The following is a 16,408-nucleotide window of genomic DNA, read 5'->3' on the forward strand; positions in this document are numbered from 1 at the left end:
TTCTATTTTATTTCCTGCTGTTATTTTATATGAAATATTGTGTAATCAGAATGTTTGTGGTGTGGTGAGATACAGATTCGATTTTTCAACCTGCATTTAAATCTTATCCCTTATGTATCATGGTGTGAAGGTAAGCCAATGGATGTTGTTTATATAGACTTCCAGAAAGCTTTTCATAAAGTCCCACACAAGAGAATGTTAGCTAAGGGGCAAACTCACAGAATTGAGGGCAAATTACTGGCATGGATTGGAAATTGTTTGAGTGAGAGAAAACAGAGTTGGAATAATGTGTAAATACTCAAATTGGCAGGACTCGTCCTCTATGTTAGGGCTTTAATTATTCACTTGGATAATGGCATAAAACGCTAAAAATCTAATTCGCTACTGACACAAAGTTGGGCAGCATTGTAAACACTTTGACAGCGTAAAGTTAGAATAGGATATTAGAACATAGAACATTACAGCTCGGTACAGACCCTTCGGCCCTTTGCACTGATCTGTGAAACCAATCTGTAGCCCATCTAACCTACACTATTCTATTTACATCCATCTGTCTGTCCAATAACCATTTAAATGCACGTAATGTTGGCGAGTCTAATACTGCTGCAGGCAGGCCGTTCCACGCCCCTATTACTCTCTGAGTAAAGAAACAACCTCTGATATCTGATCTGTATCTATCACCTCTCAATTTAAAGCTATGTCCCTCATGCTAGCCATCGGTTCTCACTATCCATCCTATTCAACCTTCTGATTATCTTATATGTCTCAATTAATCATCTCTCTGAAGAAAAGAGCCTCAAGTCCCTCAGTCTTCCCTCCATACCAGGCAACATTCTCGTAAATCTCCTCTGAACCCTTTCAAAAGCTTCCATATCCTTCATATAATGCAGTGACCCAAACTGTACACAATACTGCAAAAATGTGGCTGCACCAGAGTTTTCTACAGCTGCAGCGTGACCTCATGGCGCCAAAACTCAATCCCTTTACCCATAAAAGCTAACACACCATATGCCTTCTTAACAACCATACCAACCTGGGTGGCAACTATCAGGGACCTATGCACATGGACACCAAGATCTCTCTGTTCATCTACACTACCAAGAATCTTGCCATTAGCCCAGTACTCTGTGTTCCCATTACTACTTGCGAAGTGAATCACCTCATACTTTTCCACATTAAACTCCATTTGCCACACCTCAGCCCATCTCTGCAGCTTACCTATGCCCCTCTGTAACCTACAATGTCCTTCGGCATGATCCACAACTCTACTAATCTTAGTGTCATCCGCAAATTTATTAACTCATTGTTCTACACCCCTCATACAGGTCATTTATAAAAATGACAAACAACAATGGCCCCAAAACAGATCCTTGCTATACACCTCTAGTAACTGAACTACAGGATGAACATTTCCCATCAACCACCACCTTTTGTGGTCTTTCAACTAGCCAATTTCTGATCCAAATGGCTAAATCGCCTTCAATCCCCTGCCCCCAGCTTTGGTGCAATAGTCTACCATGGGGAAGGTAAGACCTTAGGGGGTGTTGCTGAACAAAGAGATTTTGGAGTGCAGGTTCATAGCTTCTTGAAAGTGGAGTCACAGGTAGATAGGATAGTGAAGAAGGCGTTTGGTATGCTTTCCTTTATTGGTCAAGAGTATTGTGCACAGGACTTGGGTGGTCATGTTGCGGCTGTACAGAACATTGGTTAGGCCACTGTTGGAATATTGCGTGCAATTCTGGTCTTCCAATTGGAAAGATGTTGCGAAACTTGAAAGGGTTCAGAAAAGATTGGCATGGATGTTGCCAGGGTTGGAGGATTTGAGCTATAGGGAGAGGCTGAACAGGCTAGGGCTATTTTCATAGAACATAGAACATAGAAAAATACAGCGCAGTACAGGCCCTTCGGCCCTCAATGTTGCGCCGACCAAAGTCTACCTAACCTACACTAGCCCAATAACCTCCATATGCTTATCCAATGCCCGCTTAAATGACCATAAAGAGGGAGAGTTCACCACTTCTACTGGCAGGGCATTCCATGAACTCGCAACCCGCTGAGTAAAGAATCTACCCCTAACATCTGTCCTATACCTACCACCCCTTAATTTAAAGCTGTGTCCCCTAGTAACAGCTGACTCCATTAACAGAAAAAGGTTCTCAGTGTCTATCCTATCTAAACCCCTAATCATCTTGTACACCTCTATCAAATCTCCCCTAAACCTTCTTTTCTCCAATGAGAACAGCCCCAAGTGCCTCAGCCTTTCCTCGTACAATCTTCCTACCATGCCAGGCAACATCCTGGTAAACCTCCTCTGCACTCGTTCCAATGCCTCCACATCCTTCCTGTAGTATGGCGACCAAAACTGCACACAATACTCCAGATGAGGCCGCACCAGAGTCTTGTACAACTGCAACATGACCTCAGGACTCTGGAACTCAATTCCTCTACCAATAAAGCCCAGTACACCATATGCCTTCTTCACAGCACTATTTACCTGGGTGGCAACTTTCAGAGATCTGTGTACATGGACACCAAGATCCCTCTGCTCTGCTTCCCTGGAGCATCGGAGGCTGAGGAGCGACCTTATAGAGGTTTACAAAATGATGAGTGGCAGGGATAGAGTAAATAGACAAAGTCTTTTCCCTGGGGTCTGGGAGCCCAGAACTAGAGGGCATAGGTTTAGGGTGAGAGGGGAAAGATATGAAAAGAGACTTAAGGGGCAAATTTTTCACACAGAGGGTGATACGTGTATGGAAAGAGCTGCCAGAGGAAGTGGTGGAGGCTGGTACAATTGCAACATTTAACAGGCATTTGGGTGGGTATTTGAATAGGAAGGGTTTGAGTCATAGAGTCATAGATCTGTACAGCATGGAAACAGACCCTTCGGTCCAACTCGTCTATGCTGACTAGATATCCCACCCAATTTCGTCCCACCTGCTAGCACTTGGCCCATATCCCTCCAAACCCTTCCTATTCATATGTCCATCCAGATGCCTTTTAAATATTGCAATTGTACCAGCCTCCACCACTTCCTCTGGCAGCTCATTCCATACACGAAACACCCTCTGCATGAAAAAGTTGCCCCTTCGGTCTCATTTATATCTTTTCCCTCTCACTCTAAACCTGTGCCCTCTAGGTCTGGACTCCCCCACCCCAGGGAAAAGACTTTGTCTATTTATCCTAAGCATGCCCCTCATGATTTTGTAAGGTCACCCCTCAGCCTCCAATACTCCAGAGAAAACATCCCTAGACTATTCAGCCTCTCCCTATAACTCTAATCGTCCAATCCTGGCAACCCTGGTAAATCTTTTCTGAGCCCTTTCAAGTTTCACAACATCTTTCCAATAGGAAGGAGACCAGAATTGCACGCAATATTTCAACAGTGGCCTAACCATTGTCCTGTACAACCGCAACATTACCTCCCAACTCCTGTACTCAATACTCTGACCAATAAAGGAAAGCATACCAAACACCGCCTTCACTATCCTATCTACCTGTGACTGGGATATGTGCTGGCAGGTGGGACTAGATTGGGTTGGGATATCTGGTCGGCATTGACGGGTTAGACAAAAGGGTCTGTTTCCATGCTGTACCTCTCTATGACTAAATGCCTTACTGAAATCTATATACACCATATCAACAACTTCAGCGTCATCCACCTGTTTGGTCACCATCTCAAAGAACTCAGTAAGATTTGTGAGGCACGACCTACCCTTCACAAACTGTGTTGACTCTCTCTAATCAACATATTCTGTGGAATTCATTGTCACAGAGTGCAGTGGAGGCCAAGACATTAATGTCTTCAAGGCAGGGATTGATAAATTCTTGATCTCGCAAGGAATTAAGGGATTCAGGGAGATTGCGAGTAAGTGGAATTTTTGAAATGCCCATCAGCCATGATTAAATAGCCGAGTGAACTGGATGGGACAAATGGCCTTACTTCCACTCTTATGTCTCATAGTCTTATTCCTTTCTGGATGATTATAAGTCCTATCTCTTCTAACCTTTTCCAACACTTTACCCACAACTGACGTAAGGCTCACTGGTCTATAATCACCAGGATTGTCCCTACTCCACTTCTTGAACTAGGGGACAATTTCTGCTATCCTCCAGTCTTCTGACACTATTCCTGTAGACAATGACAACATAACGGTCAAAGCCAAACACTGCAATCATCTCCTGGCTTCCCAGAGAACCCGAGGATAAATCCCATCTGGCCCAGGGGACTTACCTATTTTCACACTTTCTGGAATTGCTAACACATCCTCCTTATGAACCTCAATCCCATATATTCTAGTAGCCTGTATCTCTGTATTCTCTTCGGCAACATTGTCTTTTTCCAATGTGAATACTGATGAAAAATATTCATTTAGTGTTTCCCCTATCTCCTCTGACTCCATGCACAACTTCCCACTATTGTCCTTGATTGGCCTTAATCTTATTCTAGTCATTCTTTTATTCCTGACATACCTCTAGAAAACCATAGCGTTTCCCTTGATCCTATCTGCCTGCGACTTCTCATATCCCCTCCACTCTCCTCTTAGCTCTCTCTTTAGGTATTTCCTGGCTAACTTGTAATTCTCAAGTGCTCTAACTGAGCCTTCATGTGTCATCCTAACATAAGCTGTCTTCTTCCTCTTGACAAGAGATTCAACTTCTTTAGTAAAGCACGACTCCCTCACTCAACCACTTCCTCCCTGCCTGACAGGTTCTTTCTTAACAGCAGTAGCTGTTCCTTGAATAAGCTCCACATTTCTGTTGTGCCCATCCCCTGCAGTTTTCTTCCCCATCCTATGCATCCTCAACCTTGCCTAATCTTAAAATAATTGCCTTTCCCCCAGCCACAACTCTTGTCCTGCGGTATGTACCGATCCCTGTCCATTGCTAAAGTAAAGATAACAAATTGTGGTCACTGTCACCAAAGTGCTCAACTACCTCCAAATCTAACACCTGGCCAGTTTCTTTACCCAGTACCAAATCCAATGTGGTGCCTGCCCTTGTTGACCTGTCTACATACTGTGTCAGGAAACCCCCTTGCACACATTGGACAAAACCTGACCCATCTAAACTACTTGAACTATATAGCATTCCCATATATATTTGGAAAGTTAAAGACTCCCTTAACAATGACCCTGTCACTCTGGCTCCTATTGAGAATCATCTTTGCTATTCTTTCCTCTACATCCCTGGAACTATTTGTAGGCCTACAGAAAACTCCCAACAGGGTAATCTCTACCTCTCTTTTTCTCTCCCTCTCTTTTCTCTCTCTCTCTCTTTTCTCTCTCTCTCTCTTTTTTCTCTCTCTCTTTTCTCTCTCTCGCTCTCTCTCACTCTCAACTAGTCACTTTACCAATCTGGCGCACACAACCTTTTTTTTTGGTTAGAGGAGGAGGATGGGCGGGAGACAGTATCCCGAGCAGTGTGTCAGGTAAAGCAACTGCCCAAATATACAACCTCACTTGCCCAGAAGTTCCTTGTGTATTCCACCTATACACAAGGTAAGTTTTTATACTTTAAATTTACCTTCCCATCAGGCCCCTGTTCCTCGCTGTCGCTCCTCCCAGTGCAACTGCCAGCCAACATAGAACATTTTAGCACAGTGCAGATCCTCCGCCCCTCAATGTTGTACCGACCTGTGGAACCAATCTGAAGCCCATCTATCGTGCACGTTTCCATTTTCATCTGTATGTTTATCCACTGACCATTTAAATTCCCTTAACTTTGGCGAATCTGCTACTGTTGCAGGCAGTGTGTCCCACGCCCCTACTGCTCTCTGAATAAACAAACTACCTCTGATATCCATCCTATGTCTATTACCCCTCAAGTTAAAGCTATGTCCCCTTGTGCTAGCCATCACCATCTGAGGAAAAAGGCTCTTACTGTCCACCCTGTCAAACCCTCTGATTATATTATGTCTCAATTAAGTCACCTCTCAACCTCCTTCTCTTGAATTAAAACAGCATCAAGTTCTTCAGCCTTCCCTCATAAGACCTTCCCTGCATGCCAATCAACATCCTAGTAAATCTTCTCTTCACCTTTTCTGAAGCTTCCACAGACCACCTATAATGCGGTGACCTGAACTGTACATAATATTCCAAGTGTGACCACACCAGAGTTTTGTACAGCTGCAGCACGACCTTGTGGCTCCAAAACTCAATCTCTCTACCAATAAAAGCTAACACACCATATGCCTTCTTACCAACCCTATCAACCGAGGTGGATCCCATTTAGGGATTTATGTATATGGACTCCAAGATATCTCTGTTCATCTACACTACCAAGAATCTTTATTCCTGTTGCTCCTTCCAAAGTGAATCACCTCACATTTTTCTGCATTAAATTCCATTTGCCACCTCTCAGCCCAGCTCTGCAGCTTATCTACGGCCCGGTGTAACCTATAACATCCTTCTGCACAGTCCACAACTGACCTTCGTGTCAACCTCAAATTTACTAACTCATCCTTCTATGCCCCTCATCCAGGCCGTGGCCCCAAAACAGACCCTTGCGGTACCCCACTAGTCACTGAACTACAGGATAAATGTTTCCCATCAAACATCTCCCTCTGTCTTTCAGCTAGCCAATTTCTGATCCAAACCGCTAAATCACCTTCAATCCCCTGCCCCCAGATTTGGTGCAATTGCCTACCATGGGGCACCTTATCAAATGCCTTACCAAAATCCATATACACCACATCAACCACTTTACCCCCTTCCACCTGTTTAGTCACCATCTCAAAGAACTCAGTAAGGTTTGTGAGGCACTCTTCACAAAACTGTTGTCTATCCCTAATCAACGTGTTCCTCCCTAGATGATTCTAAATCTTATCTCTTATAACCTTTTCCAACTTTTTACCCACAACTGAAGTAAGGCTCACTGGTCTATAATTACCAGGGCTGTCTCTATTCTCCTTCTTCACCAAGGGGACAACATTTGCTATCCTGCAGTCTTCTGACATTATTCCCAGTAGACGATGATGACATAAAGACCAAAGCCAAAGGCTCTGCAATCTCCTCCCTGGCTTCCTAGAGAATCCTAGGATATATCTCATCTGGTCCAGGGCACTTATCTATTTTCACAATTTACAGAATTGCTAATACTTCCTCCTTGTGAACCTCAAATCAGTCTAGTCCAGTAGCCTGTTTCTCAGTATTCACCTCGACAACTTTGTTTTGCCAGTGTGCATATTGATCGGTTAGGTGAATGGGCAAAGTTCTGGCAGATGGATCTTTAGATTAGATTCCCAACAGTGTGGAACCAGGCCCTTTGGCCCAACCAGTCCACACCAACCCTCCGAAGAGTAACCCCCCCCAGACCCATTTCCCTCTGGCTAATGCACCTAGCACTATGGGCAATTTAGCATGGCCAATTCACCTGACCTGCATATCTTTGGACTATGGGAGGAAACTGGAGCACCCGGAGGAAACCCACGCAAACACGGGGAAAATGTGCAAACTCCACACAGACAGACACCCAAGGCTGGAATCGAACCCAGGACCCTGTTGCTGTGAACCACTGAGCCACTGTGCCGCCCTGAAATATAATTTAATATAGAAGGTGTGAAGTTATCCATTTCAGACCATAAAAGAATTGATCAAGAGTTTTCTTTAGAAGACACCAAGTTAAATACAGTGGATGTACAAAGAGATTTGGGGATTCAGTTGTGTAGTTCTTTAATATACCATGACCAGGTGCAGAAAATAGTCAAGGAGGGTTATACAAAATCCTAGTTCAACCGCAGTTAGAGTACTATGAGCATATCTGGGCATCACACCTTAGGAAGGATTCTTTGTTCTTGGAGGGAGTAGAGTACAGTTTACAAGGATATACCTGGATTTCAGGGATTAAGTTATAAGAGATGATACAAATGAGGCCTTTATTCTTTAGAATTTAGAAAGTTATGAGGTGATCTAATCAAGATCTTTAGGGTATTAACAGGGAAGGTAGAGTAGGGTAAAGTTGAACTATTTCTGTTGGTTGAAAATTCTAGAATAGGGTGGGTGGGGGAGCATGGTCGGAAAGTTCAGGCCAGGCCATTCGGGGGGTGGGGGAGTGTTAGAAAGCATGCCTTCATGCAGCGTAGTAGAGGTTTGTAGTTTTCTCCCTCAAACAGCAGTCAATGCTCATTCAATTGTTAAATTTAAATCTGAGTTGGACAAACTTTAATTAAGCAAGGGTGTCAAGGCATGTGGAGTTAGACTGTAGATCAGCCATGATCTTATTGATTGGCACACCAGGCTTGAGCTGAGTGGCCTACTCCTGTTTCTATATTCCTAAGAGAATGTGGCATGAAAGACAAACTCCTAATTGAAAAGCGTAACATTTCAGTGTGCAGTCAGGCACCTGGTGACATCTTATTCAAAAACCTAAGAGGTCTTTTATGGAGGAAAGTTCAAACGCAGTTGCAGAGTGTCCACCTGGTGATAACAGTTGGGTAGTTTGTTGAAGAAAGAAATGTCTTGTATTTACGTGACATATTCCACGTCCTCAGATCTCCCAAACTGTTTTACAACGTATTAGTTACTTTTTCTTCAGAATAGAATAATTACAAAAGACTTGACCCATTGGTGGAGTGGGCAGACAGGTAGCAGCTGAGACTCAGTGCAGAGAAGTGTGAGGTAATACTTTGATACCTGAACATGAAAATACTGCATAAAGAGTATTGTTCTAAACTGTATGCAAATTTCTGCGTGTATATATACTAAATCATTGAAGGAGTCAGGACAATTTAAGGGAGCGGTTAGTAAAGTGTACAGTGTAGTAGACTTCATGAGTCTTCATTGGGGACATAGAAGCTTTAGAAATGAAACAGCACAGAAAGGGGCTGTTCAAACCATCTTGTCCATGTCAACTCAAAGACACCCAGATTCACTTTCTAATCCCATCTCCCTACGTATAGCCCATCATCCTGCAGATTACAGCATTTAAAGTGCAGATCCAGGTACTTTTAGGATCTCTGCCTCCACCACCAACTTAGGCAGCCAACTCCAGGCACCTGCCCCGCACTGCGCATATATTTTTTAAAATTCCTCATGTCTCTTCTAATCCTATTGCCACTTACCTTGAATCTATGACACTTGGCTTTTAGACTCTGACAAGGGAAACTGCTTCCTCCTGTCTCTATCTCTACCCCTCAGAATTTTGTAAACCTCAAACATGTCACCCCCTCAGCCTTCTCTGTTCCAAGGAAAACAATCCCAACCTCTCCAGTCTCTCCCCATAGCTACAATTCTCCAGCCTTGGCAACATTCCAATAAATCTTCATTGGACTCACTCCAGAGCGATTATGTCCTTCCAATAGTGTGGTAACCAGAACTCTACACAATACTCCAGTTGTCCCCTCACTAGTGACTTGTGCAGTTTCGTCATTATATCCCTCCTTTTGTATTCGATATCTCTGCCAAAGAAGGAGAACTTTCCATAGTTTTTTATTTAACAACCTAGGGTGCAAGAGCAGGTAAGTTGCAAAACACTTATGCAAGTATTGTGTACAGTCCTGGGCACCATATATACAAAAGATATAAATGCACTGGAGAGAGTGAAAAGGTTTTTGAAAATGATTTCAGAGATGACAAACTTTAGTTGTTAGGATTGGGAGATGTTGGGACTATTTTCCTTGTGGAGGAAGCTAAGAGGAGATTTGATAGAAGTTTTCAAACCATGAGATTTCTGGACAGCATAAATAGGGAGAAACTGTTCCCATTCATGGATTAAGAACCAGAGAGCAATATGAGGAGAGAGAAAACTTTTCACACAGCAAATAACTAGATCTGGGATATATTGCCTAGACGTGAGGAAAAGACAGCCGGCAAGCGCTTAGTTAAAATGCTCAGAGTCAGTGTAGACACAGTGAGCCGAATGGCAGTAACAGTGAGCTGAAACAATTCTGTGATTTGTTTTTTCCCTACTGTAGTTTGGAATATGCAACGTGTTGGTTAATTTCTACACTCTTGTAAATCAATCCTGCCAAGTCCACATTTCCTTCATAGAGTAAGAACTAAAATTTCCTTTTCCAGTCTCACTCTCATTCCTTTCCATTCGGTCACTAAGGAAGCAATACTTAAAACACTTCGATCCATTTTCAGTGAAACCCAAAAGAGAGGAGGCACCAAGAGACAAGGAACGAGAGGAGAGGCGGAAACGTGAGGTTCCACCACAACCACAGAAATCTAGCTCCACACCAAAACCCACTCAGATCAGCAAACCCCCACAGCTTGTCTACAGTGCACATAAGGACATTAAATTAACCCTGCTAAACAAGGTAACTCACCTCATTGTATGCTAACATTTTCAATTGTTTTTTGTGTACCTTTTGAGTGAAATAGGAATGATGAAACTGAAAATGTTGTTTTCTATATGCTGTTCAGAAGAAGAAAACTCATTGGACTTGAAGTGTTAACTCTGTTTCTCTTACCACAGATGCTGCTAAAGCCGCTGAGTTTCTCCAGTATTTTCTGTATTTATTTCAAATCTCCAGCATTTGCAGTATTTTGGTTTTATATGTGCTCACTATACCAGGGATTTTAAGATAACAGCAGATTCAATGTCAGCAGCAGTTTCTGCCAGTAAGTGGCTCCCATCGTACTACTACTAGAACATAGAGCAGTAAAGGCTGTTCACCCCTCAATGCTGTGCTATTCTAAGATCAAACTAACCTACATACCCTTCATTATACTATCTTCAATGTGCCTATCCAAGAGTCACTTAAACAACCCGAATGTATCTGACTCTGCTACCACCACTGGCAGTGCGTTCCAGGCACCCACCACTCTTTGAGTAAAGAACCTACCTTTGACATCTCCCCTAATCCTTGCTCCAGTCACCTTACAGTTATGTCCCCTTATGATAGCCATTTCAGCTCTGGGGAAAAGTCTCTAGCTATCTACTCTATCTATGCCTCTCATCATCTTGTACACATCTATCTCATCCTCCTTCACTCCAATGAGAAAAGCCCTGGTTGCCTCACCCTTACTACGTAAGACATGCTCTCCAGTCCAGGTAGCAGCCTGGTAAATCTCCTCTGCACCCTCTCTAAAGCCTCCACATCCTTCCTATAATGAGGTGACCACAACAGAACACAGTTTTCCACGTGCGGTCCGATCAGGGCTGTATAGAGCTGCAGCATAACCTCGTGGCTCTTAGGTTCAATTGCCCAGCTAATGAATACCAACACACCACATGTCATCTTAACAGCTCTGTCATCTTGGATGGCACCTTTAAGGGATCTGTGTACATGGACACCAAGATCCCTCTGTTCCTCCACACTGCCAAGAATCCTGTCTTTAACCCTGTATTCTGCATTCAAATTCAGCCTTCCAACATGAATCACTTCACACTCTTCCAGGTTAAATTCCATCTGTCACTTCTCAGTCCAGCTTTGCATCCTGTCAATGTCCCATTGCAACCTACAACAGCCCTCCCCACTATCCACCACTCCACCAACCTCCGTGTCATCAGCAAACTTACTAACCCATCATTCCACTTCCTCGTCCAGTTCATTTATAAAAATCACAGAGCAGAGATCCCAGAACCAATCCCTGCAGAACACCATTGGTCACTCAAGTTCCAGGCTGAATACTTTCCATGGAGAAAGTGAGGACTGCAGATGCTGGAGATCAGAGCTGAAAATATGTTGCTGGAAAATCGCAGCAGGTCAGGCAGCATCCAAGGAACAGGAGAATCGACTTTTCGGGCATAAGCCCTTCATCAGGAATGAAAAAGGGCTTATGCCCGAAATGTCGATTCTCCTGTTCCTTGGATGCTGCCTGACCTGCGCTTTTCCAGCAACACATTTTCAGCTCTGAATTCTTTCCATCTGCTACTACCTTCTCTCTTCTTTGGCCCAGCCAATTCTGTATCCAGACAGTCACATTTCCTTGTATCCTATGCCTCCTTATTGTGAGCCTACCGTGGGGAACCTTATCAAATGCCTTGCTAAAATCCATGGTACACCACATCCACTGCTCTATCTTCATCAATATGTTTGGTCACATCCTCAAATAATTCAATAAGGTTGGTGAGGTATGACCTGCCCCCCCCCTCAAAACTATGCTGACTATCTCTAACCAAGCTATGGTTTTCCAAATAATCATAAATCCTGTCTTTGTTGTGGTTCTGTTCGCCGAGCTGGGAATTTGTGTTGCAGATGTTTCGTCCCCTGTCTAGGTAACATCCTCAGTGCTTGGGAGCCTCCTGTGAAGCAAATGCCGGAGGAAAGATCAGAGAAGCGCTTCACAGGAGGCTCCCAAGCACTGAGGATGTCACCTAGACAGGGGACGAAACATCTGCAACACAAATTCCCAGCTCAGCGAACAGAATCACAACAACAAGCACCCGAGCTACAAATCTTCTCACAAACTTTGAATAAATCCTGTCTATCAGAATCCCCGACTTTTCGGGCAAAAGCTCTTCATCAGGAATGTTTTTCAAAAAGACTTTATCAACTTAATTTGTTGTAGAGCTCGCTACTTCACATTAATTTAAGAAACTGGTATGCCCTGATTTCCCAAGTTTGCACAAGTGTGAAGTGTTCTATGTTGGTGTCTGATTCAGTAGTGGTTGGTGATTGGGAATAGCCAGAATTCACTTCATTACAGGCACTTTTCTTCTTAATTCACTGATAGGGCAGCTTCTATACGATTGAAGCAAGATTTCACTATTGTACTCAAATCTTATTGTAGTAAGATTTGACATTCCATTAGCCTGCTAAAAACTTCTTGCACCTGCATATTATCATTCATTGACTTATTGACAAGTACACAGAGATCCTTTTAAACCTTTAGAAATAGGAATAGGCCCCTTGAGCCTGCTCTGCTATTAGTTTTTCTGTCTCTATTCAATCGAGTCATAGCAGATACGGCATTTGTCATGTCCAGTTTGCTGCCCTTGCCCCATAACCCTTGATTGCCCGACTGATTAAGAATCGATCTATCTAAGCCTTAAATATACACAAGGACTCTTTCTGTACAGCAAGGTAAAAACAATGACTGTAGATGCTGGAAACCAGATTCTGGATTAGAGTGGTGCTGGAAGAGCACAGCAGTTCAGGCAGCATCTGAGGAGCAGGGAAGTCAACGTTTCGGGCAAAAGCGCTTCATCGGGAATGCTGCCTGAACTGCTGTGCTCATCCAGCACCTCTTTCTGTACAGCTGTCAATGGCGAGGAGTTCTAAAGGCACTCAACCCTCTGAGGGAAGAACTTCTTTATCTGTCTTAAATCTGTGCCCCTTTATTGTGCAACAAGATCCTCTAGTCTTAGACTCTCACAAGAGGGGAAACATCCTCTCAGTATTTACCGTATCAAGCCTCTTAAGAATCCTGTATGTTCAATGAGATCACCTCTCATTCTTCTAAACTCCAGTGAATAGAATCCCAATCTGTTACATCATAGAATCCCTGCAGTGTGAAAGCAGGCCATTCAACCGATCGAGCCCACATAAATCCTCTGAAGAGCATCCCACCCAGACCCACGGCTCTATCCTGCAGACACGGAGAATGTGCAAACTCCATGCAGGTGGTGGCCTGAGGGTGGAATCAAACCTGGATCCCTAGCCATTGAGCCACCATGCCATTGTTTATCCTTTGTTCACGTGTAAGTCTCTCCATACCAGGTATCATTCCAGTGAACCTTCTCTGAACTGCCTCTAATATATCTTTCCTTAAATCAGGGGACTGCTTAAAATTGCGCACAGTACTCCAGATGTGGTCTCCTCAACACCTAGTACAGTTTCAGTGCTCTTATAGGTGAAAGTGAGGACTGCAGATGCTGGAGATCAGAGTCGCGAGAGTGGTGCTGGAAAAGCGCAGCAGGTCAGGCTGCATCCAAGGAGTAGGAAAATCAACATTTTGGGCAAAACCCTTCATCAGGAATGAGGCTGGGAGCCTCGGGTGGAGAGATGAAAAGTGCTGTTAAACTCCCATGCTCTTGAAATAAGGGCCAATATTCCATTAGCCTTTCTAATTACCTGCTGTACCTGAATGCTCTGTCTTTGTTGCAGCTTTCTGAAGTTTTTCTTACTTGAATAAAATTCTGTTCTTTTGCACTTCCTTTCAAAATAAAAAAAACTCTATTTTCCCCACATTGCACTCCGCCAATGTTTTACCCACATTAACCTATCATTATGTCTCTAAACCATTTGGTTTGCTCTCTCAACCTGGCTTTCCAACTATTTTTGCATCTAATCTTAGTACATTTACAGTCTGTTACCATAAAGGAAATATTCTGCATATTTGTTTCTCCGACCAAAGTGCATGAACTCTCATTTTTTCACATTATATTCTATGTGCTATATTCTTGCCCACCCATTAAGCTTGTCCAAATCCTCCTGAAGCCACTTTCCACCTTCCGAACAACACATTCCCACTTAGCTTGTATCGTCTGCACATTTAGAAATATTACATTTGGTGTCCACCTCCAAATTATTAATAAATATTATGAAAAACTGGGGCCCAAGTAATGGGCGGTACAGTGGTTAGCACTGCTGTCTTGCAGCGCCAAGAGATCCGGGTTCAATTCCCTCCTCAGGCGACTCTCTATGTGGAGTTTGCACATTCTCCCCGTGTTTGCGTGGATTTCCTCCGGGTGCTCCAGTTTCCTCCCACAATCCAAAAATGTGCAGCTTAAGTGAATTGGCCATGCTAATTGGCCACCCGTAGAGTTCGGTGAAGGGGTGACGGTAGTAGAATGGGTTTGGGTGGGTTACGCTTCGGCAAATCGGTGTGGACTTGTTGGGCTGAAGGGCCTGTTTCCACACTGTAAGTAATCTAATCTGATCCCTGCAGTGCCCCATCAAATACAGCCTGCCAATATGAGAATGACTCCTTTATTCCTACACTCTCTGTTTTTTGTCTATTAGCCAGTCATTAATCTATTGCCAGTACATTCCCTCCTATCCCATGCCTTTAATCTTTCTTACCAGCCTCCTGTGGGCCACTTTACCAAAAGTCTTCTGAAAGTCTTAAATATATGTGCTTCAGCTTTGCTGTATCAATTTTATTCATAACATTTTCAAAAAGAAAAATCCAACAGAATCTGTTAATTTTAAAATAGCTTTGGAGATGGACAAAACTGGTCCACAGGTTGGAATTCTAAATTGGGGCACAACAAATTTTGATGGAATTAGACAGGGGCTTGCAGTGGTTGATTGGAATAGTTTGCAGGCAAAGGGGCCTCGGGCCTTTAAAAGTGAGATAGCTAGAGTTCAAAATCTGTACGTTCCTTGAAGGGTCAGGGGCAAAGTTGACAGGAATAGGGAACTCGATGACAAAATATTGAGGCTTTGACTAGAAAAAAGGAGGCATGGCTCAGGTACAGGCAGATAGAATCAAGGGGATCCCTGGAGGTATATAGGAGATAAAAGAATTTACTGAAGAAGGAAATCAGGAGGGCGAAAAGGGGGCACAAGATAGCCTCGGCTGCAAATATTAGGCTGAATCCAAAGAGATTTCTTTAAGTATAAAGAAAAAAGAATACTAGAAAGTGAATAAGACCCCTCGAAGCCCAAAGTGGACATGTACGTGTATAATCGCAGGAGATAGGCGAGGTCCTCAATGAATCTTTCTTCTGTGTTTACCACGGAGAAAGACCTGAAGACTTGGGGAGTTAGTGGTGATATCTTGGGCATAGTCCATATCACAGTAGAGGATATTTTGGAGGTATTAGAATGTACGATGATGAATACATCTCCTGGTCCTGACCAGATATACCCAAGAACACTGCAAGAAGCCAGAGAAGAAATTGCAGGGGCTCTGGCTGACAGTTTTGCATCATCGTTAGCCACAGGTGAGGTTCTGGAAGACTGGAGAGTAGTGAATATTGTGCCCTTGTTCAAAAAGGGTTGCAAAGGAAAAACCTGGGAACTATAGACCAGTAAGTCTAACATCTGTGATAGGTAGGTTACTTGAAAAGATTCTGAGAGATAAGATGGACATGCATTTGGAAAGACGGGACTTGATAAGAGTAGTCAGCATGGCTTTGTGAGTGGGAGATCATACCTCACAATTTTGTTGGTGTTCTTTGATGAAGTGACCAGGAAGGTTGATGAGCCCAGGGCAATAGACATAGTCTAATTGGATTTCTGTGAGGTATTTGCTAAAGTTCCACATGTTAGCTGCTCTGGAAGGTTAGATTGCATGGAATCCAGGAGGAGCAGGCAAGTTGAATACTCAATTGGCTTGATGATAGGAAGCAGAGGGTAATAGCAGAGGGATATTTGTTGGACTGAGAGGCCTGTGACCAGTGGAGTGCTACAGGGGTCGGTGCTGGGCCCATTGCTGTTTGTTAACTATATCAATGATTTGGATGAGAATGTACAAGACAAAATTAGTAACTTTGCAGATGACACTAAAATAGAATGGTATCGTGAACAGTGAGAAAGGTTATCAGAAATTGCAGCAGGACCTTGACCAGTTGG

The 16,408-nt window shown here is 43.4% G+C and overlaps 1 protein-coding gene across 6 annotated transcripts in view; it reads left to right on the plus strand.

Annotated features, from left to right (window-relative positions):
• zc3h18 (zinc finger CCCH-type containing 18) overlaps nt 1-16,408 on the plus strand; it is a 248,614-nt gene that overhangs the window by 210,653 nt on the left and 21,553 nt on the right. For 5 of the 6 annotated variants that reach the window (XM_060837894.1, XM_060837895.1, XM_060837893.1 and 2 more), the window contains one exon: nt 10,083-10,258. The exons of the other annotated variant lie outside the window; for it this stretch is intronic. In XM_060837894.1, the coding sequence (XP_060693877.1) occupies nt 10,083-10,258 (176 nt within the window). The remainder of the gene's footprint in view (nt 1-10,082; nt 10,259-16,408) is intronic. 6 annotated transcript variants of the gene reach the window in all.

This window comes from Hemiscyllium ocellatum, chromosome 17 (assembly GCF_020745735.1).
Source record: "Hemiscyllium ocellatum isolate sHemOce1 chromosome 17, sHemOce1.pat.X.cur, whole genome shotgun sequence".
Taxonomy (NCBI): Eukaryota; Metazoa; Chordata; class Chondrichthyes; order Orectolobiformes; family Hemiscylliidae; genus Hemiscyllium; species Hemiscyllium ocellatum.